Source organism: Capra hircus, chromosome 7 (genome assembly GCF_001704415.2).
Source record: "Capra hircus breed San Clemente chromosome 7, ASM170441v1, whole genome shotgun sequence".
In the NCBI taxonomy this organism is placed as follows: domain Eukaryota; kingdom Metazoa; phylum Chordata; class Mammalia; order Artiodactyla; family Bovidae; genus Capra; species Capra hircus.
In genome coordinates this window covers 49451492-49475393 of record NC_030814.1, presented here as the reverse complement: position 1 = coordinate 49475393, position 23902 = coordinate 49451492, and the positions used below count along the sequence as shown (strand labels likewise).

Here is a 23902-nt window from a genome sequence, read left to right as displayed (position 1 = left end):
GATTTGTTCAGATATTAGTAAATAGTTCATCTTGACTCTGTAGGCAGCTAAAGATGTTTTTAGGCCGCTCGGTGAATAGTTGTCTCTGGACTAAAGGCAGCATGTGCCAGTAGAGCTCCCAGAAGTGAATCTGGATGTGTCTGTCTTTCCAGAACCTGCTGACATGACGAGTCATGGGGACGATGCGCTGTCCTCTAGAACTGGTGCTCCAGATGGGGATGACCGACTCTCTGAGGACAGATCCCTGCTCCAGCAGAGGCTGGCCGTCAGGGAGCTCCTCGACACCGAGGTCTCCTACTTGCACGTGCTCCAGCTCTGTGCCTCTGACATTAGGAGCCGCCTGCAGCAGGTACCTGGGTGGGGCCACACTCGGCCTGTCTTTAGAAAGGCAGACATGGGTCCCGGCTTCTGAGACCTCACATCTGTTCCTGGGGCAGGCTTGATGGAGGGGAAAGTGGTGAATATAAAGTCATGGTACTTCTACTACTGGCCCTGCAACCTTCAGCAAGGCTTTTGACACCTTGGAGCCTTAGTATAAAAAGTGTTAGTTGCTCAGTCTTAGTATATTCTTCTGCTAAATGAGCAGAGAAGAATCACCTCAGAGAATTAAATGAGCTAATGGATAAGATAGACCTTTATTAAGTTTAGAACAGATTGTTTTAAGTGACCTATTTGTAACTGTCTCATTTAGAGGGTGGTAAGTGAAAGGGGAGAGTGAAAAAGCTTAAAGCTTAAAGCTCAACATTCAGCCACGACTGAGCGACTGAACTGAACTGAACATGAAAAAGTAATCATTACATGGGTTTCTAGTTTAGTATTCATTTTTTACATCTTTTTTGCCCCAGTTTCAAAAATAACACAGGCTCTCTTTCTAAAATTTCAACCATCCTCTAGCATGTAAGGTCCATAACGGAAAAGGCTGTTTATTAATAGTTCAGTGTATTCCAGTTCTTGACATATAAATAATGGACTCCAATTAGTATTTATTGAATAAATGAAATAAGCAGATAATGTAGATGAAAACCCTCCCTTATTTTACCCTCCGAAATTGGGATTTTTCCTCTGGAGGCATTAAACAAACAAATATAGATTGTTACTTATTTTAGCAAAAATAAAGCAGACTCTAGATATTTTTCTACAGTTAGCTTCTCCCACTTGATTGTGCATCCAGGGCTTCTGTCTTTATATATATTCTATATAGGGCTTCCCTGGCAGCTCAGCAGTAAAGAATCTGCCTGCAGTGCAGGAGACACAGGAGATGTGGGTTCAGTCCCTGGGTTAGGAAGATCCCCTGGAGGAGGGCATGGCAACCCACTCCAGTATTCCTGTCTAAAAAATCCTATGGACAAAAGAGCCTGGCAGGATACAGTCCATAGAGTTGCAAAGAATCGGACATGACTGAAGCAGCTGAGCACAGTCAACATATGTAAATATCCTGCATCCTTTTAACAGTGGTGTAGTTTAGTTCATAGGGGCTGGAGTTCAGAATATATCTAAAGGTAATAGTGGTAGGTGCCAAGTGTGTCAGAGCTGGAAAGAAGTCCAACTTCCCACATTTATATGGCAGCTGGGGAAATGAGAGAAGAAAAATTATAGTTGGCAGCAGACCTAGGATAACGCAGTTCAGCTTTCCTTTCATGCTGAGTACTCCGTCTCTTCCTCTCATCTCTTAGAGTAATAAAAATACCTAACTTATGAAATTTCAAAGTCTTTTCAAACATTCCTCTGGAATGGTCTTCCCAAGAGAGACGGAACTCCGATGGTGTGACTATTCTGGACTACTGTCCAAAACCTACCAAAAAATCACTCTTACAGAACTCCTGAGCAACCTTCCATGGAGTCTTTGTTCCTTTTAGCTGCCACAGGGAGATCTGGATGTCCTGTTCTCAAACATTGATGACATCATCAAGGTGAATAGCAGACTGCTTCATGATCTGCAGGAGACAGCCTCCAGGGAAGAGGAACAAGTGCAGCTGATCGGTGAGCAATAAACCAGGCAGTTGGCAGCCTGAGATTCCCGTGGAATTGTTCTAGGCATGTGGTCATTGCTGTACATTCCCCAGCATTCCAGGGAGATGCAGCTCAATGAGAGGCTGTTTTGGGAGTCCCTGAAATACAGCATGTCAGAGCTGGCAGAACTCTCAAATGATATCCAGCCCAACCCCATCACTATAGATGAAGAGACTGAGGCCTCAAGACAAAGAGGACCTACTGATGGACACATAATTAGTTAGTGGTGTGGCTGAGACTCTATCCCAGGGTTTTTTCACAGTCATTCACTCAGTAGGTGCTTAGTGATCACCTGCAGTGTGCCATTCACTGTGCTGTGTGCTGAGGTAACAGAAGGGTCCAGTCAGTCAGAGGGTCTGACCTTTGGTTCTTTTGGGTTAGTGAGTGAGAGAGACAGAAGATACACAGATAAACAGGAGAATTTTAAGTAGTAATTTGTAATTTAAAGAATAACAAATACCGTAACTTTTGAGAAAATAGAAGGCCTCCTGAAGAGAGGACATTTGAACTGAGCCTGTTAGGGAGGAGCCAGCTATGAGATGATCTGGACAAAGAGTAGAGAAAATAGGTATTCAGAGGCCCTATTCTTTGGCAGAGATGAGCCTGGGATGTTTGATGGACAAGGCTGGTGAGGCTCCAGGGCAATGAGTAAGGGAAGAGTATAGGAGATAGGATAGAAGAGGCAGAGAAGGACCAGATCCTGCAAGGCCTTCTAGGAGTGTGGATTTGCTCCTAAGTGTGATGAGACATCATTGGACAATTTTGAGCAGGGGAGTGATATGGTCAGATTCCTTTTTTTCAAAGATCCTTTTGGTAGTTGTGTACAAAGATCCTTTTGGTAGATTGTGAAAGAGTGGCAAGAGTGGAAGTAATGAGATCAGCTGGTGGTTTTACCTTCACCTAGGTGAGAGATGGAGGTGGACTCCTGATTCTGAAATAATTAGGATGACCAGACATAAAGGAGGAGGATGAGTAGGTGTAAACTTCAAACTTCTGCAGTCCCTTCCCATCTCCTGTTCTGGGGCTACTTGATAAAACTTCTATGGTCAGAGGTTTTCAGGTGGAGTCAGAGGACAAAGGTGGATGGGCTCACAAAGGTGGATGGGCGCAGGCTCAGCAGTTGTGATGCAAAGGCTTAGTGCTCCATGGCCTGTGGGATCTTCCCAGACCAGAGATGAAACCCATGTCTCCTACATTGACAGGTGAATTCTTAATCACTGAGCCACCAGGAAAGCCCAACTATTTCCTAGAGCTTTATAGAGGAATACAAAATTAAGGAATGAGATTTTTTAACGGTATCTAGGTAATACTTTTACCTTTTATCACTTTATCTATATTTCTGTTAATGATGACCACTTATTTGAGTGAGATTTTTTATTATATTTTATTTGCACTGGATTTTAGTTGCAGCATGTGAACTCTTGTTAAGGTATGTGGGATCTCGTTCCCTGACCAGAGATCAAACCCGGGTCTCCTGCACTGGAAATGTAGAGTCTTAGCCGCTGGACCACCAGGGAAGTCCCTTGAGTAGAAATTGTTACAGCCTCAGGTTGAAGATGCTCCAGAGACCTGGGGACTCTGAGGTCAGCATCTTCTGTTGGTATGGGTTTGAGATTCAACTAATTCCTTGTTAAGGGTCCTTACCTGTTCATTTCTGCCTTCTAGCTTAACCTGTAAAAAGTTAAGATGCTACTTTGTCCAAGCCTGGTGACATCTCCATTCCCTGGCTTCCCTGTTTCCCTGATAGATTGGCCACATCAAATGCAGGATGCTCAGTTACATTTGAATTTCACATAAACAATGAAAATTATACTAAGTTTACTGAATTATACTAAGTTTATCCCATGGAATACTTGGGACATACTTATATTAAAACTTTGATTATTTATCTGAAGTTCAAATTTAACTGAGCATCTTATGTGTCATCCTCCCCCGCCCCACCGCTCCCCTGCATTTTGTCAAGACTGTCCCCTGGCCTTTACCGAGTGTACAGAAAATAGCCTTCTCATCCTCTGCCCCTTGTGGTTAGCCAAAAAGAGATACAAAGAATCCATGCGGGCTTTTCTTTTCCTAGGTGAAACTTTGTGCTTGATCATGGCTGAGCTGGTTTCTACCAGCTCTTCCTATTCCTCTCTCATCCCCCAGGCCCTGCTATGCAAGGGAGGCCCTTATCCCAGTTCCATACCACAGCATTTTATTTTTTATTTATTTTTTATTTTTTTAATTAATTAATTTATTTTTAATTTTAAAATCTTTAATTCTTACATGCGTTCCCAAACATGAACCCCCCTCCCACCTCCCTCCCCATAACATCTCTGTGGGTCATCCCCATGCACCAGCCCCAAGCATGCTGTATCCTGCGTCAGACATAGACTGCCGATTCAATTCTTACATGATAGTATACATGTTAGAATGCCATTCTCCCAAATCATCCCACCCTCTCCCTCTCCCTCTGAGTCCAAAAGTCCGTTATACACATCTGTGTCTTTTTTCCTGTCTTGCATACAGGGTCGTCATTGCCATCTTTCTAAATTCCATATATATGTGTTAGTATACTGTATTGGTGTTTTTCTTTCTGGCTTACTTCACTCTGTATAATCGGCTCCAGTTTCATCCATCTCATCAGAACTGATTCAAATGAATTCTTTTTAACGGCTGAGTAATACTCCATTGTGTATATGTACCACAGCTTTCTTATCCATTCATCTGCTGATGGGCATCTAGGTTGTTTCCATGTCCTGGCTATTATAAACAGTGCTGCGATGAACATTGGGGTACATGTGTCTCTTTCAATTCTGGTTTCCTCGGTGTGTATGCCCAGCAGTGGGATTGCTGGGTCATAAGGTAGTTCTATTTGCAATTTTTTAAGGAATCTCCACACTGTTCTCCATAGTGGCTGTACTAGTTTGCATTCCCACCAACAGTGCAGGAGGGTTCCCTTTTCTCCACACCCTCTCCAGCATTTATTGCTTGCAGATTTTTGGATCACAGCCATTCTGACTGGTGTGAAGTGTATACCACAGCATTTTAAAAGATTTTTGGACATCAGGCATGAACCTCCCAAATGAGTCAGGTTCCATGTTCTTATGAATGATTTCAAATGCAGCTCCGGGTGGAGTTCCCCCACGGGCTCCTGTCACGGGAAGGCACCGTGTTCTAGTTCAGTCTTACCTAAAAGAAATGCAGTGTGAGCCATGAATTTAACTTAAGACTTTTGAGTAGCTCCATTAAAAAAACTAAAGCAGTGAAATGAATTTTAATGATATATCTCGTTTAACCCAATATATCAAAATAATATTTCAACTTGTAATTAGTGTAAAACTTATTCATGGTACATTCTACTTTTTTTTTTGTACCAAGTCTTTGCAATCCAGTGTCGTTTACACTGACAGCACATCTTAATTGGGATTCTCTATATTTCAAGTTCCTAGGAGTTATATATGGCTCGTGGCTTATAGGTCAAGTGGTTTAGAGCAGGGGCTTTGGAATCTGACTTGCAAGGTTCTGTCACCCACATCTCATTCATGTCTCTGAGCCTCAGTTTCGTGCCATCTGTATGAAAATAGTACCCATTTCAGTGCCAGCCATGACTATGGGTACCTAAATCAGTCCTGAATACTCACTGGAAGGACTGATGCTGAAGCTGAAACTCCAATACTTTGGCCATCTGATGCAAAGAACTGACTCATTTGAAAAGACCCTACTTCTGGGAAAGATTGAAGGTGGGAGGAGAAGGGGATGACAGAATATGAGATGGTTGGATGGCATCTCCGACTTGATGGACATGAGTTTGGGTAAGCTCCAGGAGTTGGTGATGGACAGGGAAGCCTGGCATGCTGCAGTGCATGGGATTGCAAAGAATCGGACACAACTGAGCAACTGAAGTGAACTGAACATGAAATAGCCCTTTTTATTCTCATGACCTTGTTACTTATTGATTATTATTATTAGTGGGCAACAGAGGATCCAGGTATGCTGCATGCAGCCCATAGAGTCCCAAAGAATCAGGCACGACTTAGTGACTGAACAAAAACATTATCATCCCCATTTTATTGAAGACAAACCCGAGACTCAGAAAGGTTAAGTAACTTTCCTAAGGTCAAACAGCTTGACCAGGCAGTCATGATTTGAGCAGCTCCTTCAGACAACAGCCTGCCTCCCTTTCTCATTTATCCAGCCAGAGGTAGAGTAGACTTTTGATACTGAGAGTAACTCTTAGCTGCTGTGACTTCTTTCCAGTCTGTGACTAAGGAGGACAAGAGGAGAAGAAATGGTGCCCCTGCATTCCTGCCTGTTGGACAGCTCTGCTCTCTGCTCTAGGGAAGTTTGCTTTCCTCCACCTTCAGTTATGGAAACACCCCTGCCCCTGGCCATGCCAGTGTGATGCAGTTTCTTTGGCAAAAGTCACATTCTTGCAGAACAGCCTAAGTAGGGAAGAATGTGGGAACCGCCCCAGGTTACAGGGCTACGCCCAAGCTATCTCCTAGTGAGGTCATCTCTGCAGCTAGTTGACCTCCCTATCCTATGCATTCTCCCTAACTACAGTTTTGGGTGGTCTTTCCTGGTCACGTTCTCCCTTGTTCTGGGGGCTTCTCCCAAGGGAGTTCTTTCTGAGGATTGTCTTGACCAGCACTGGGGAGGGGTTTTGGTTCCTGGGATGGTAGTCTTGCTGTGGGAGCCTTTGCTGAGAGCTGGACCATGTTGGTCCAGTTACTCCCTGTCTCAAGGGGGGCCGGGTGCATTTCACAGGCACAACACACAGCATCAGTAGGCTTTAGGCTTAGCGTGGCTTCCTGTGGTCTGTGGCTTCCTTTTGTGGCTAATATGTTTCTCTTCACCCTCACCACTATCCCCTTAGATAGACAGCCAGATAGTCTTGCCTTTTTCTTTTTTTAACATTTGTTCATTCATTATTGGCTGCGCTGAGTCTTTGTTGCTGTATGGGCTTTCTCTAGTTGTAGAGAGTGGGGCCTACTCTCTAGTTGTTGTGCACAGGCTTCTCATTGCGTGGCTTCACTTGTAGAGCACAGGCTCCAGGGCACATGGGCTTCAGTTGTTGCAGCTCATGGGCTTAGCTGCCCCAAGACACGTGGTATCTTCTCAGACTAGGGATCAAACCAGTGTCCCCCGAATTCCAAGGAGGATTCTTATCCACTGGACCATTAGGGAAGACCTGTAGTAGCCTTTTAATAGCTATTCCTCTTGCCATGTTTTACTCCTGATTTAGTCTCAACATAGTATAGCTCTAATAGACTATTTTTTTAGAGCACTTTTAGATTTATAGAAAAATTAAGTAGAGGGAATTCCCAGTAATTAGTTTTCTTCTACATATATTGCTTGATTGATGGCATTAAAATTGATTTATAATATTCTTAATATATATTAATAGTTTCATGTGTACAACATTTCATTTGATTTTATATATACTACAATGTGCCCACAACTGAAAATTTAGTTTTTATTTGTCAGCAAGCAGTTGACCCACTTTAACCGTTTTAAGATCAGTTTAATTCAGTTTAGTCACTCAGTCATTTCCGACTCTTTGCGACCCCATGAATCGCAGCACGCCAGGCCTCCCTGTCCATCACCAACTCCCAGAGTTCACTCAGACTCAAGTCCATGGAGTTGGTGATGCCATCCAGCCATCTCATCCTCGGTCGTCCCCTTCTCCTCCTGCCCCCAATCCCTCCCAGAATCAGAGTCTTTTCCAATGAGTCAACTCTTTGCATGAGGTGGCCAAAGTACTGGAGCTTCAGCTTTAGCATCAGTCTTTCCAAAGAACACCCAGGACTGATCTCCTTTAGAATGGACTGGTTGGATCTTCTTGCAGTCCAAGGGACTCTCAAGAGTCTTCTCCAACACCACAGTTCAAAAGCATCAATTCTTCGGCACTCAGCTTTTTTCACAGTCCAACTCTCACATCCATACATGACTACTGGAAAAGCCATAGCCTTGACTAGACGGACCTTTGTTGGCAAAATAATGTCTCTGCTTTTGAATATGCTATCTAGGTTGGTCATAACTTTCCTTCCAAGGAGTAAGCGTCTTTTAATTTCATGGCTGCAGTCACCATCTGCAGTGATTTTGGAGCCCCCCAGAATAAAGTCTGATACTGTTTCCCCATCTATTTCCCATGAAGTGATGGGACCAGATGCCATGATCTTCGTTTTCTGAATGTTGAGCTTTAAGCCAACTTTTTCAGTCTCCTCTTTCACTTTCTTCAAGAGGCTTTTTAGTTCCTCTTCACTTTCTGTCATACTGGTGGTGTCACCTGCATATCTGATATTTCTCCCAACAATCTTGATTCCAGCTTGTGTTTCTTCCAGCCCAGCGTTTCTCATTATGTACTCTGCATATAAGTTAAACAAACAGGGTGACAGTATACAGCCTTGACGTACTCCTTTTCCTATTTGGAACCAGTCTGTTGTTCCATGTCCAGTTCTAACTGTTGCTTCCTGACCTGCATATAGGTTTCTCAAGAGGCAGGTCAGGTGGTTTGGTATTCCCATCTCTTTCAGAATTTTCCAGTTTATTGTGATCCACACAGTCAAAGGCTTTGGCCTGCCCCCAATTCCCCTTTCCACCTACATTTATTAATTCTTATTCTATAAGCAAGAAATGTCCCTTCCATTCATTTTTTAAAAGTTATTTTTAGTTGTCAAATTTTTAGGTATAGTTGATTTATAGTGTTATATGTTTTAATTATACAGCATAGTGATTCACAATTTTTATTATTTATTTATTGTGTTTATGGCTGTGTTTGATCATCATTGCTTTACGCAGGCCTTCTCCAGTTGAGGTGATTGGTGGCTACTGTCTAGTTATGCTCAGGCTTCTCATTGCAGTGGTTTCTCTTATTGCAGAGCATGGGCTCTAGATGTGTGGGCTTCAGTAGTTGTGGCACTGGTTCATAATTTTTAAAGGTTATAGTATAGATTTTTAAGTATAAACTCATGGATATTTGGTTTATTCCGTGAATCAGAATCCAGTACTATTATTATTCATTTTCTTGCTCATATTTTATCAGCTTTGGCCATAGGAGCTCTTTCAAGTTGACACCTGTGTCCTTTCAATGTGTCTCTTAACAATTTGTGAGCACTTTCTTGCTTTCTGACACTACAAGGTGTTCTCAGCTCATCTTGTATTTTCCTTGCCCTATCCTTGCGATCAGCTTTTCTCCTGGGAAACCTGATTCCTACCTTTGGTGTGCTTATTGCTCCTGGGGTGTCATTGCTTCTAGGCCCTCTTAGCTGATATTTAGGAAATATATGTATATATACCAACACATGCATGTACACATATCTACATTTCTTTCTATATCTATCCATCTATGTTGTTGTTTAGTTGCCAAGTCATGTCCAAATTTTTGCGACTCCATAGACTGTAGCCTGCCAGGCTCCTCTGTCCATGGGATTTCCCAGGCAAGAATACTGGAGTGTGTTGCCATTTCCTTCCTTCTCCAGGGGATCTTCCCGACTCAGGGATCACACTCGCATCTCCTGCAATGGCAGTTGGATTCTTTACCACTGAGCCACCAGGGAAGCTCATCTATATTTATATATTTAAAATAGATAAAACCATGAGTTCCTACTAATACCTCCAATTCCAGTCCAGTATCTCAGGGTTCATTCTGATCTTTCCTCTTTTCTTATTTGCAGCATCTTTCTGTGACAGGTAGAAATGGTTGCCATTATCTACAGTGTATTTACTTATTTGTTCGAAGTTAGTAGTCACTTAGAGTGTTTTTTTTTTTTTTTTGGTTATGTTATATTTTAATCAAAAATTCTAGCCTGTACCTTTGTGAAAAATACTTATGTTAATTTTTTCATACACCCTTCAGTGTGATTATGTTATTCATTTGTAATAGAATTAGGTTCATTCCTTATTGCTTGTATTTTATTTGGGGTTCCCCTTCCACATCCTGGTTGGCCTTAGCTGTATATTTATTTTGGGAGTATGTAAAATATTACCATGGTTCCAAGATCAGAGCTGTATAAGAAGGTATATTCAGTAAAGCATTGTTCCCCTCTCATCCCTACTGTCCTATCCCATTCCCTGTTCTTTCCATCCCATTCTGTCTCCCCATCAAGTAACTAATCTCATAAGTTTCTCGGTTTTTTTTTTGATGTAGAATGTCACAATTTGGCATGTCATTCGTGTGCAGGGGACGGCCAGTCTTTCTTGTATTGTTATAACTTTAGTGTAAGTGCTATTGAAATTGAGCATGAGCGTGATCCTTTTAAAACAAAAACTAGATCGTTGTCACCCCTGCTCAAAACCTAGTTGCTTCCTGCCACCATTAGAATAAAGCCTGAACACCTTACTACACCATATTTACTTACTTCAAGGCCCTACATAATCTGGCTTCAGTTTTCTGTTTATTTTCTCTACTTTGTGCCCTTGCTCACTGTGTTCCAGCCATACCTGCCTTCTTGTGTCACCTGCATGTCTAAGCATTCACTTGCCTGAAGGCCTTTGTGTTTATCCTTCCATAAGCCTGGCACTGCTCTTCCCTCAGACTTTCTCAGGGATGGATGGATTCTTTTGCACTATGATGAACATCCACATCTTTATGGAGGTCTTTCCTAAATAGATCTCCTGTGTGTATGTGCTTAGTTGCTTAGTCATGTCTGACTCTTTGCGACTCCATGGACTGTAGCCTGCCAGTCTCCTCTATCCCATGGAATTTTCCAGGCAAGAATAAACTGGAGTGGGTTGCCATTTCCTACTCCAAGGGATCTTCCCAACCCAGGGATCAAACCCATGTCTCTTGTGTGTCCTGCATTGGCAGGCAGATTCTTGACCACAGTGACACCTCTCACTCTTTATCTGGCTTTGTTTAAATCTGTGGTACTCATCACTACCTGGCATCAGTTCAGTTCAGTCGCTCAGTCGTGTCCGACTCTTTGCGACCCCATGAACCGCAGCATACCAGGCCTCCCTGTCCATCACCAACTCCCAGAGTTTACCCAAACTCATGTCCATTGAGTCGGTGATGCCGTCCAACCATCTCATCCTCAGTCGTCCCCTTCTCCTCCTGCCCTCAATCTTTCCCAACATCAGGGTCTTTTCAAATGAGTCAGCTCTGCGCATCAGGTGGCCAAAGTATTGGCGTTTCAGCTTCAACATCAGTCCTTCCAATGAACACCCAGGATGGATCTCCTTTAGGATAGACTGGTTGGATCGCCTTGCATATGTAATATATAAATAAATATATTTGTTATTGTCTGTCTTCCCCATGAGAATATCAGCCCCATGAGGCAGGGTCATTATTTCATTCAAAGAACTTAGAAGAGTGCCTCATACACAGTCAGCACAAAAGTAGTTGGTAAGTTTTTGAGAAATGAAGTTTGTGTCAGGTGCTTTATATACATTTTTAAAATTAATCATTCCAGTGAACACTTGGAGGTGAGTACTATCTGTATTCCCATCTATAGATGAAAATATGGAGGGTCAGAGGGATCAGATACTCACCCTAGACTGTACTACTGGGAAAGGGTTGGCTGGAGATCTGGCTTTACTTCTCTCTGACTCCAAAGCCCACATTTGTGACTATCCATGCTGTGCTGTAGAATGTCTTTGTAAACAGGGTTTGGAATTGTACTTACCATACATGGTAATTATAAAGATATAACTTGAGTATGTTTTGTAAACTATAAAACATTGTCCAAATGTGGCAATTATCAGTATTATTACTGTAATTATAGATACTGTTTATTAAGCACATACACTACATCATTGTGTCACTTAATCCTACAGCAGCCTTTTGAAAATGAGATGAAAACATGGGAGCTGAGGAAGATGAGGTGACTTGCCCAAGGTTACAGTGCTGGTTAAGCCAGGCAGTCTTACGTCAGAGCTAAAGTGCTTAGCTGTGTCACTCACAGCCTCCCTGTTCTAAGCAAGAGGACGTGCAGAAATTCTTTTGAGAACTTGTTGCTTTTTCACTGTCAGGTAACGCATTCCTGGAATTCCAAGAGGAGTTGGAGCAAGTCTATAAGGTGTACTGTGCCAGCTACGAACAGGCCTTGCTGCTGGTAGAGACCTACCGGAAGGAGCCAGAGCTGCAGCGGGAGATCCAGGGCATCATTGAGGCAGTGCTGTGAGTAGAATGATCCCTATGGATGCTGAGGTCAGGGGCTGTTAAAGTCTCACCCTAGCTTGGGGCTGCTCACACTGTTTCAGGAGTGTCCTAGTCAGGCTAGGCTAGGCTATGTTGCAGAGACAAACAACGCCCAACTCTTTTAGTGGTTTCAGCCAATGAGGTTTCCACCTTCCTTATGCTCCAATATGGGTTAACCTGGGCTCTTCCCAGTGTCATGCTCACTCTGGAATTCAAGCTGACACCAGCCACTGTCTGGAACATGGCCGGTGACTTGGCAAGGAACAAAGAACAATGGAGGGTCTCACACTGGTTACTAAAAGTTCCAGGCCAGAAGTAACATCCATTGCTTCTCATAATTCAGAGTACAGAGCTAATCACCTGACTTCATCCAGTACCAGGAGGCCAGGGCATGCCTTCCAGCCATGTGTTCAGAGGTGGAAAAACAGAAACATTTGGTGAACAGCACTTGTGCGCACCATAGGGAGGGCAGTGAGATGGTAGGAACCATGTGCTGTAAGCAGCAGTGGCAGGAAGCAGGCTTGCACCACCTGAGGAGACTTCTCTACAGATGCCTGGAGTCCTGCCCCACAGAAAAGGATCAGAACTGCCTTGGGAGGCCTCGCAGCCCAGAGCTGGCACCAGTGAGTGGGAGCTCGGGGTAGAGATACGTAGAGAATAAATTTTTTAAATTAAAATTTTGAACAGGTAGCACTTAACACAGTTTAAAAGCTTTAAAACATCTGAATTTAAACAGTAAAAGTGAAAGATCTCCCCCACCCTGTCCCTTCATCCATCCAACTGTTGCAACTCCCTGCAAAGTCAAGGTAACCACTTTTAAATTCCTTGTGGATCTTTGTAGAGTTCCTGTATACCTATACAAGTAAATCTAAATATATACTCTTATTTTCCCATCTTCTTATAAAAGTTTATAATTTTTTTCACTTATATCTTGGAGGTCTTTCCGATTCAATACATATACGTATGACCCTTTGGATGGCTGTGTATTTTTCTACCATGTGGTTGTTCCACAGTTTATTTAACTGCTCTCTATTGATGGATATTGGTTTGTTTCTATTCTTTGTAGCATTATAGATAAAGCTATGTGATTATTCACGAACATATGTTATTTTACTAAGGTGCAAATAAAAGTAGCTATAAGTTAAATTTCCAGATGTGAAATTGCTAGATTAAAGGAAGTATATGTTAATAATTTTGATACTATTGCAAAATTTCTCACTGTAAAGGTAATACCAGTTGATATTCCCATGAACAAATATAAGGGTGTTTCCCCTCAGCCTCATCAGCAGAGTACATTGTGAAATTTCAGAGTTTTTACCACTGAGATAGGTGAAAAATGGCATCTCAATGTTTCATTTTGTATTTATCTTCTTATGAGTAAAGTGCATCATCATATATTTAAAAAGACTTACATTAGGACTTCCTTGGCGGTCTGGTGGTTAAGACTTCGTGTTCCCAGTGCATAGGGCACAGGTTCAATCCCTGGTTGGAGAATTAAGATGCTGCATGCCATGCAGCATGGTCAAAAAAAAAAGCTTATATCTTCCCCAAGGTTACCAAGTGAAGACAGATGAAGGTCATCTTCTGGAAGTCAGAATAGTGTAGGAGGAACAGAGGTTATCATTGTTATTTCATCTTACTTAGGCATTTCCTGTTTACACCCAAGAGAGTATAGATTTTGGTCTTTAAAGCTAGCAATATCTCATGTGGAGCCTCCTGCTACCTCTCTTTCTTCTCTCCCTTATCATATCCTTAACCCCTGTGCCCCTTGAAGCCTTCTTTTGAAGTAGCCATGTCCTAGCCCCTCCCAGCCTTCAAAAAAGCCTACTTTCATTTTCTTTGATTCCTTTGATCCCTTCATGGATCTTACAAATTTAGGCTTTTGTAAGGGTCACTAAATACATTTCTACAGGAGTGAGGCAAGTAACAGAAATGAGGGAAGCAGGATGCCAGCTGTGAGACAAAAGGGAGCAATGGAGACTGTGGCAAATCAGAGCCAGCAGTCCCTGTATAGAGTGCAGCTGCAGCCCAGCCTCAGCTGATCACTGTTATATCAAGTAGCTTTTGCTATAGCATATCACCCCAAATATAGTGGTTTAAAATAGAAATCATTTCCAAAATTTGTTTAAAGCAAATATTTCTCAAGGTCACATTTGTGCATGTTAGCAATTTAGCTGGACTCAGTAAATGATTTTTCTAGTCCTGGCTGAACTCCCTCACATGTCTGTGATCAACCATAGGTCAGTTTTGCTGATGCTGGCTGGACTTTCCTATGAACGTGGGACACACGAGCTGACTCAGCTCTGCCTTTTGAGATCTCGGCTTAGAACTGGCATACTGTGCCAGTTGGGAGGTGGAAAAATAGTCCCCACTTCTTGGTGGGAGAAGCTTCAAGGTCATATTAAAGGGTATAGATACAGAGAGTAAAGTAATTGCAGCCATTTTTTGGTAAACCACCTACCTCAGTTGCTGTGTAGAAATATGATTCCACTGTGGCCAGATCCTCTGATCTTTCAAGAGAAACCAGAAGCTTTGATGTAAGTCTCCGCAGTGTTAAATATTGGCATCTAGTTCAGACATGTTGGAAGCACTGTGTGGGGGGCCCTAGTTGGCACAGAGGCTGCTCTTTGTCACATCTTCTGCACTCCGGTCTTTCCCAACTGGGCCAGACATTTCTCATGGGCTTTGGTGCCAGGCAGCCTGGCAACGAATTGAGCTCTCTGCTCTTTATTCACCTTGGCAGGAGCCATTTAGTGTCTCAGAACCTAGTTTCCCTACATGTAGAGTGGGAGTAAAAGCAACGGCTCATGGGGATGTAGACTCACTGCATACAGGTAATACTCAGTAATTCCCTAGTAATACCATAGCTATGGTGGTTATCTTGGTTAGGAAGGGATTATGCTTCCCTGAGACCACACTGTGGTTCTCTGCTCCTTCAGTCCCAGTGCTCCCTTTTTATAACAAATTTATTATCCTGAGTTACATTCTGAAAAAAATTCTCCTGCCCATATACATAATTGAAAAAATAAACATAATGGCTTAGCTATAGTTAAAAGAGAAATAAAAGGAAAATAATTTCTAATAATGTAATATATATTACATATGTAATATATAATATGTATAATGTAATGTATGCAAATGCTTGGGCACCACTACACTAGCGATCACATGGTTATAAGCGAAAAAGAATCAGAAGCCATTCTGTACACAAAGTACAGAAAACCAAAAGAGCAGATAATATGTGTACCCTGGAATGACACAAACTTGGCTTCCTTGTGTATGGTAAGAGAAAGAAGGAAACAACATAATTGAAGTAGGGATAATATTACATACTGGGAGGCAGAGAAAATGAGGAATGATATTCTTACAGATGGCCTGTGTCATATTTACAAAAGGTAGTACCATAGTAATTCCCAGTGTGAAGATATGTGACTGGAAGTCCAGGTGTCACAAATATATCTCAGTTCTTGAAATTGCAGTCTGTTTCAAGGCATTCATTCAGTCTCTGAATGTTGAGAGGGGCACATGAAGCGTAGAACAATTCTCCGTAATACAAGACTGTCCTTGAAGGATATTCTGCTTCCCTGGGACCCTGTCCACTAAATGCCTGCAGCACCCCAGAGCCTGCAGGTTTTAAGATTGCCCTCAATGAAATCCTCTGGTCTAATGTTGCAGCAGGACGGACATCCTTTCAGTCATCCCAATTTTACTCTGTGTATTTCCAGGAAGACAGAAAATAGACTTCCTACGGGAAAGTATAGACATTGGATGGTGGGTGGATGGATGGGTAGATAGAATGAATTTTAAGGGGCTCCTACTATGTATGCTGCTCTAGAACTATTAATCACCTCCCTCCTGAAACAGTCATCCCGGCTTTCTGTGCTAATGATCATGGGACTCTTTCTGGAGCCTGGCTGACTAGGATCACACCAGCTGGATATCCAGAGATGATAAATGGCACTATTTCAATAGATCTTTGTGATTCCAAAATATATGCTACCTCCCACTTTTTATTTGGGTGGGTGAGTTGGTGAGGTGTTTAGTTTATCCTAGCTCTTAAGGCCGGAGAAGGCAATTGCACCCTGCTCCAGTACTCTTGCCTGGAAAATCCCATGGACAGAGGAGCCCGGTGGGCTGCCATATGTGGGGTCGCACAGAGTCAGACACGACTGAAGCGACCTAGCAGCAGCAGCAGCTCTTAAGGCAGCGCTTCCCACCTGGTGGCCAGTGGAATCAGAGGCTTGTCCTTGCAGCCACAGGAAGCTTTGCTTTAGGGAGACCAGTCTGATGGTACAGCTTTCAGGGAGGAGGAGAGGTGGATCAGTCTAACACAAAGCACCCGGAGTTCCACAACAACTTAGGCAGAGTGTTGGGAGAAGACACATAATCTGTTTTCCTTTATTGGCGGTTTTTTGTTTAAGTATGAAAGTAACATACTTATTGAAAAAAGGAAATGTCAAACAATATACAGATTATGTAAAGTAAAAAGTATAAGTCCATTCCCCCTTGGTTTCCTGTTTCCCATGCCTCCCCCTAGTAGTTAACATGTTCCATCCAAATTTGATTCTGTGTATTTATAGACAGGTAAGAAATAGAGTTTCCATGGGAAAATCTAGATGTTGGATGGATGGATAGATAAATAGAAAGAATGAATGAATTAATGAATTTTTAAGAGACTCCTGCTCTACATTCTGGAGGAGGCAATGGCACCCCACTCCAGCACTCTTGCCTGGAAAATCCCATGGACGGCGGAGCCTGGTAGGCTGCAGTCCATGGGGTCGCTAAGAGTCGGACACAGCTGAGCGACTTCGCTTTCACTTTTCACTTTCATGCATTGAAGAAGGAAATGGCACCCCACTCCAGTGTTCTTGCCTAGAGAATCCCAGGGACAGGGAAGCCTGGTGGGCTGCCGTCTACAGGGTCACACAGAGTCGAACACAACTGAAGCAACTTAGCAGCAGCTGCAGCACTCTACATTCTAGGACTTGTTTTTTCACTTAACCATAGCCATGAATTATTTTACCATGTTCCTTTTTTTTTTTCTTTAAACCATGTTCTTCTTTAATGGCTACATAGGGTTCTTTTCCAGGGCAGCTTATAGTCAACTCATCCCCTGTTGATGGATATTTGAGTTGTTTCCCAAATTTTACTGTCACAGAGTTGCTGAATAACTTCTACCTTTACCCATGCTCACTTGAGTTAATATTTCTGTGGGTAGATTTCTGTAGTAGGATTGAGGGAATTGTATATTTCACAAATTGCTAAATTACTCTCTAAAAAGATCCCACCAACTGATACTCTCACCAAGAGAATGTAAGAGGACTGGTTTCCCCATATTCATACAACTCTGGGTGAGTCTTTCAATTTTTTTTTTTTTTTTGGCCACACCATGTGGCATGGGAGATCTTAGTTCTTCAATCAGGATTGCACCCATACCGCTTGCATTGGGAACACAGAGTCTTAACCACTAAACTACTAGGGAAGTCCCAAGTCTTTTAATTTTTATTGCCCATCTGATAGGCTACATAAAGAGCTTTTTCCAAATTACTTTAGGAAGGCTGTAAAGAAAGAGGTTGCTGTAATTCTGTAGTTCTTGATGATTGTGGAGAAGAGATGTAATCATCTCTTTGAAGGCTCCCTGCCCTCTGTCGTTTCTGATTTGTGAGGCAATAGTTGTCCCCATGAGGCAGTTGTCCTTTTCCTATCAAAAGTAAGCCCAGAGGACAGAGTTTTGCAAATATCTGACCACCGTTTCCACCTCTCCTGCCCACAGTCAGCCAGGCGCTAGGAAACCCTTGGTGAGAGCAGATGGTCAGCACAGGCATAACCTGACAGATAGTTCAACCCCTGCATTCCAACTCCTGCAGTTAATGGGAGGGAGGGGGTAGTTCCTACCTGCTTTGTCTGTTCTAGGCCTTATGGCTGATCTTTCCTGGACATTTGGTCTGGAGGTTTTTTCCATAGGAAGAAGAGCAAGAGGCAAAGGTACTGTAGAGAGGAGGCCAGATAATAGTCATGAGAGGTATTTGTGAGTCTTCGTGAAGGAGGCATGCTTAGACATTGATGTTTGAAACCCTCGTGTGTTTCTCAGAAGGTGGGTCTGAGGGCTACTGGTCATGATCAAAGAAAGACTGTTGGAGCCTTGTCCCAGATGCCATTGACTTGGGCACTCTTTCTGCAAATTCCAGACATCATCAGGAAGGGGGCTGGAAATAATCATTTATGCATCAAATGATACATCTGTAAGGGACCTTGACGCTATTAGTTCCTGTGTTTTGTATTTTCCTTTTTCAAATTAAAATTTTCAGCCCTATAGAAAAATAGAATAATGTAATGAACACACACACCCATCACCTGAAATGAGCGAGTATAAATGCCTTCTGTTTGCTGCATCTAGCTTTATACTAAGTAATTTAAAGGAAATTACAGATACTATGAGTTTTTACCCTTAAATACTTTACATGCCTCTCTAAACATTAAATTCCTATGATTAAAAAAAAATGTTTGGAGGGGGCTGGGCCCCAAGGCTTGTGAGATCTTAGCTCTTCCACTGGGGATTAAACCTGGGCCTACCACAGTGGAAGCACTGAATCCTAACCATCAAACCACCCACCAGGGATTTCCCAAGTTCTTGTGATTTTAAAAGCGCTTCTTTTTTGAAGCACCAGGACCATTTTTTAAAATGAAATACCACGTGCGTGTCCAGCAGATGGAGTTGTGCTTGAGACATACCCAAGTGGAGATCTCAAGTAGGCTAGTTGACCATGTGAGTCTGGAGCTCTGGGCAGAAGTAAGAAGTGGAGATCTGGGTTTGCCTTGTGTTTAAAGCTGTAGGACTAAAGGAGCTCAGGAAGAGAGTGAGTGGAGAGAGGAGGCCCCAGGGCACTCCCGCATTGGAGAGAAGCCAGGAAAGTGGCCCATGGAGTGAGAGAAACAGGACAAAGGGCATCTCTGGGGCCAAAATTTTTGAAGCAAGTGTTTTGAGAAATACGGAATGGTCTGCTGTATCTGCTATTGAGAGACCAAGTAAACTGAGGACAGAGAACTGACCTTCGGAATTAGTACATATGGGGAACCGAGGTCCAGAAAAGGGTAAAGTGAGGACTAGCAGTACCCGATGAGGAAATTGAGGACTCCCAAAGGAGGGCGACTTGCCTGAGATCACATAGAGTGTTAAACAGCAGAGCTAGGACTAGACCCCAGGCCCTTTGGTGCCCCCAAGGGTGGACTTGACCTACTTAACACCAGCCTTCTCCCTCAGGCCGCAAGCTGGACCTTCAGGCCTCAGTTTCTTGCTGGTAATTCCTCTGCAGAGGATTACCAAATACCCATTGCTGCTGCAGAAAATTCTGGAAAACACACTCCCTGATGCCAGTGCCTACGCTGTCCTTCAGAGGGCTACCTCTGCCCTCCAAGATGTGGTCACCAACATCAATGAGTACAAGAGGCGCAAAGAAGTGGGTAAGGACTTGGGGCATTTAGGTGATACATTAGTGAGAATGCTTCTAGTTAACAAAAATCTCACCTCAAACTGGCTTCACTAGTAAAGGGAAGACAGTTACTTATGTAACCTACAAGTCCAGAGGTAACGTGGGCTTTAAGTAGGATTTAATCTGGGAGCTGGTGTCATTTCCCTATAATTCTCTTGTCTCTGACCTTCACTATCTGTCACTTGCCTCTTCAAACTGGCCTCCCTCATAACAATAAGTGGCTATTGCTGTCCTAAGACTCAAGTCTGAACACTACACCTTCCAGGAGAACATGGACCCTTTCTCCACTTAGCTGTAAACACTAAATTGGAGCTTCATTCTAATAGGATTTATTTGAGTCATATGCTCACCCTGAACCAATTGCCATGGTTAGGGGTATGCCATGAACTGTTTGGCTTATGCCTGGGTTGTAAGCCTTTCTTTGAACCTGTCACTGTGGTAGAGGAGTGAGGATTGTGTGAACTGGCTTATAACAGTCAGCAACCACTCCCTGAACTAAAGTGAAATCATTCTTATCCAAACCACATGGCTGCTACACTAAGGAGAAATGAATACTGGGAGGCAAAGAGCTGTGTATGTATCAGGGATGAGGGTAGGAGGAGAAAATGGGGAGACTGTTGCCTCTCAAGTTGCTAAAACAGAAAGGTCTGCAGAGTGTCACAGTGTCCTAGGTAGAGGAAAAACTTACACAACTAAGACAGTATAGTAATGATAATTTAGCTAATCTTTACTAAGGGGTAGCTATGACTTGTTTTTTTCACTTATTTTGTTTGATCCTTATGATAGTCCTGAGGTTGGCACTGTTAGTCTTATTTCACAGTTGGGTAAAATGAGAACTTAAGTCATTTGCTTCATTTCCATCAACTTATGTGATCTCCCAGCCATCCTGGGAAGTGGTTGGCCTCATTTACAGATGAGGAAACTGAGGCGCAAGAAATCAAGCTGGTATGAACTTCTTCAGTCAGTGAGGATTCTGAGCCCTGTGTTTTACCTCCAAGATTTGCCATTCTAGTGGATGTGGCCCTGATGTTTGAGAAGAGGGCCTAAGAGCTGCCCAGCTGGGATGTCAGGGTCTCTTACTTTCCCTGGTCAGCTCTGGTCCCTGTGCCTTCCTTTTCCTCTGTTGGTGCAGCCTCCAAGTACACCAAGGTGGAGCCGCTGAGCCTCCGGGAGCGACTGGCTCGCATCAATACACACACCCTCTCCAAGAAGACCACCCGGCTGAGCCAGCTGCTGAAGCAGGAGGCGGGGCTCGTTCCCAGGGTGAGCAATGCACTGGAGGAAGGGTTGCATGCCAGCCATCCCAAGGAGCAAGACGGTGCGGTGGTGAGGTGAAGTCTTAGACTGCTTTCAGAGATGAGGAGACTGAGGCCAGGAAGGGGCAGAGTAGGCACCCTCACTTGATTCTTTTGTTTAAAGTTTACTGGTTCTTTATAGATTTTTTGCTGTGGACCATTTTTAAAGTCTTTGAATTTATTTCAATATTGCTTCTGTTTTATGTCCTGGCATTTTGGCCACAAGGCATGTGGGATCTTGGCTTCCTGTTCAGTTCAGTTCAGTTGCTCAGTTGTGTCTAACTCTTTGCAGCTGCATGGACTGCAGCACACCAGGCCTTCCTGTCCATCACCAATTTCCGGAGTTTACTTAAACTCACGTCCATTGAGTCAGTGATGCTATCCAACCATCTCATCCTCTGTCGTCCCTTTCTCCTCCCACTTTCAATCCTTCACAGCATCAGGGTCTTTTCAAATGAGTCAGTTCTTTGCATCAGGTGGCCAAAGTATTGGAGTTTCAGCTTCAACATCAGTCCTTCCAATGAACACCCAGGACTGATCTCCTTTAGGATGGACTGGTTGGATCTCCTTACAGTTCAAGGGACTCTTAAGAGTCTTCTCCAACACCACAGTTCAAAAGCATAAATTCTTCGGTGCTCAGCTTTCTTTATAGTCCAATTCTCACATCCATACATGACTACTGGAAACATCATAGCTTTGACTAGATGGACTTTTGTTGGCAAAATAATGTCTCTGCTTTTTAATATGCTGTCTATGTTGGTCATAACTTTTCTTGCAAAGAGTAAGCATCTTTTAATTTCCTGACTGCAATCACCATCTGCTGTGATTTTGGAGCCCCCAAAATAAAGTCTGTCCCTGTTTCCATTGTTTCCCCATCTATTTGCCATGAAGTGATGGGACCAGATGCCATGATCTTAGTTTTCTGAATGTTGAGTTTTAAACCAACTTTTTCACTCTCCTCTTTCTCTTTGAGAGGCTCTTTGAGAGTCTCTTTAGTTCCTCTTCACTTTCTGCCATAAGGGTGGTGTCATCTGCATATCTGAGGTTATTGATATTTCTCCCGACAATCTTGATTCTAGCTTGTGCTTCATCCATCCCAGCATTTCTCATGATGTACTCTGCATATAAGTTAAATAAGCAGAGTGACAATATACAGCCTTGACATACTCCTTTTCCTATTTGGTACCAGTCTGTTGTTCCATGTCCAGTTCTAACTGTTGCTTCTTTACCTACATACAGATTACTCAGGAGGCAGGTCAAGTGGTCTGGTATTCCTTTCTCTATAAGAATTTTCCACAGTTTGTTATGATCCACACAGTTGAAGGCTTTGGCGTAGTCAATAAAGCAGAAGTAGATGTTTTTCTGGAGCTCTCTTGCTTTTTCCATGATCCAGCAGATGTTGGCAATTTGATCTCTGGTTCCTCTGCCTTTTCTAAATCTGGCTTGAACATCTGGAAGTTCACACTTCATGTACTGTTGAAGCCTGGCTTGGAGAATTTTGAGCGTTACTTTGCTAGCCTGTGAGATGAGTGCAATTGTGTGGTAGTTTGAACATTCTTTGGCATTGCCTTTCCTTGGGATTGGAATGAAAACTGACCTTTTCCAGTCCTGTGGCCACTGCTGAGTTTTCCAAATTTAGTGGCATATTAAGTGCAGCACTTTCACCGCATCATTTTTTAGGATTTGAAATAGCTCAACTGGAATTCCATCACCTCCACTAGCTTTGTTCATAGTGATGCTTCCTAACCAGGAATCAAAGCCACACCCCTGCACTGGAAGTTAGGAAAGTCCCTCCGCTTGATTCTGAATAGCCAGGGTGGGGTTTCTCCTCTGTGCCTTGTGCTGCTCTTTCTCCGGGGCCTCTTGATACAGGTGTATGTGTGTTTTCAGTCACTCAGTTGTGTTTTTTCGACCTCATGGACTGTAGCCCACCAGGCTTCTCTGTCAGTGGGATTCTCCAGGCAAGAATAATAGAATGGGTTGCCATTTCCTTTTCCAGGGGATCTTCCTGACCCAGGAATCAAACCTGAATCTCCTGTGTCTCCTGCCCTGCAGGCAGATTCTTTACCTCTGAGCCACCAGCAAAGCCTCTTGATGCAGATAGGAAAACTTATGTCTGGGCCTGGGCAAGGAACCAGCCTTAAATAGCTACTTGTAGAAACTTAGGTTGACTGAGTACTTACTCTGAACCAGGCATTAATGGTTCCATACAATGAAGTAAATGTTCATATTATCCCCATGTTGCAGATGCAGAAACAGGCTCCAAGAGGGCAAAACAATTGCCTGAGTTCACACAGACAGGAAGCAAGTGAACCAGGGCTCATGTGTCTGATTTCATGGTCTGAATACAAAACCACTAAGCTGCACTCACTGCCTCTAACCATCCCACTCAGTCTGGGGACTGGAGGAATGGCTTTGATGTCCGGGTCTGTGGAAAGGTGTGTGTGTGGTTCCTAGCAAGGACTTGGGACCGAGGTTTACACTGCCTCCATGTGGATGTTCTCGGCCCTCATAAGCGTAACTTTACTCTCAGACGGAAGACAAGGAATTTGATGACTTAGAAGAGAAGTTCCACTGGGTGTCGCTGTGTGTGACTGAGCTGAAGAGCAACGTGGCTGCTTACCTGGATAATTTGGAGGTGAGGGCCCTGTGGTAAATAATGGGGGTGGGGAGTGGGGCTGGGATACCTGGGCAGGTACGTAGGGCCCATGGAACAAGCTCCTGACAAAGGCACTAGCTTCAGGAACCAACTGGGAGAGATCATAACAGTTGCTGGTTGGAGGCCAGAGAAGGGCCATGGGCAAGCACTCCTTATTCTAGAGGTTATCTGGCTGGGGCAACTTCTGAGTTCATTGAGTGTTCAGGGACTGGGGTTCCCACTGGGCAGAGTCAAATTCACTGGAAGCAGAGTCATCTGGAAGTACCCTGCCAGACCGGCTCTAGAGCAGGAGTAACAAACAGGTGCTCAAAGGGACCAGGCAGGT

The 23902-nt window shown here is 43.4% G+C and overlaps 1 protein-coding gene across 1 annotated transcript in view; it reads left to right on the top strand.

Moving 5' to 3' along the window:
• Positions 1 to 23902, top strand: part of ARHGEF37 (Rho guanine nucleotide exchange factor 37) — a 58815-nt gene that overhangs the window by 17872 nt on the left and 17041 nt on the right. The window contains exons 2-7 of the mRNA XM_005683157.3: positions 153 to 349; positions 1857 to 1980; positions 11965 to 12112; positions 19395 to 19594; positions 20756 to 20886; positions 23452 to 23556. Of these exons, the coding sequence (XP_005683214.2) occupies positions 164 to 349; positions 1857 to 1980; positions 11965 to 12112; positions 19395 to 19594; positions 20756 to 20886; positions 23452 to 23556 (894 nt within the window). The 5' untranslated portion in view covers positions 153 to 163. The remainder of the gene's footprint in view (positions 1 to 152; positions 350 to 1856; positions 1981 to 11964; positions 12113 to 19394; positions 19595 to 20755; positions 20887 to 23451; positions 23557 to 23902) is intronic.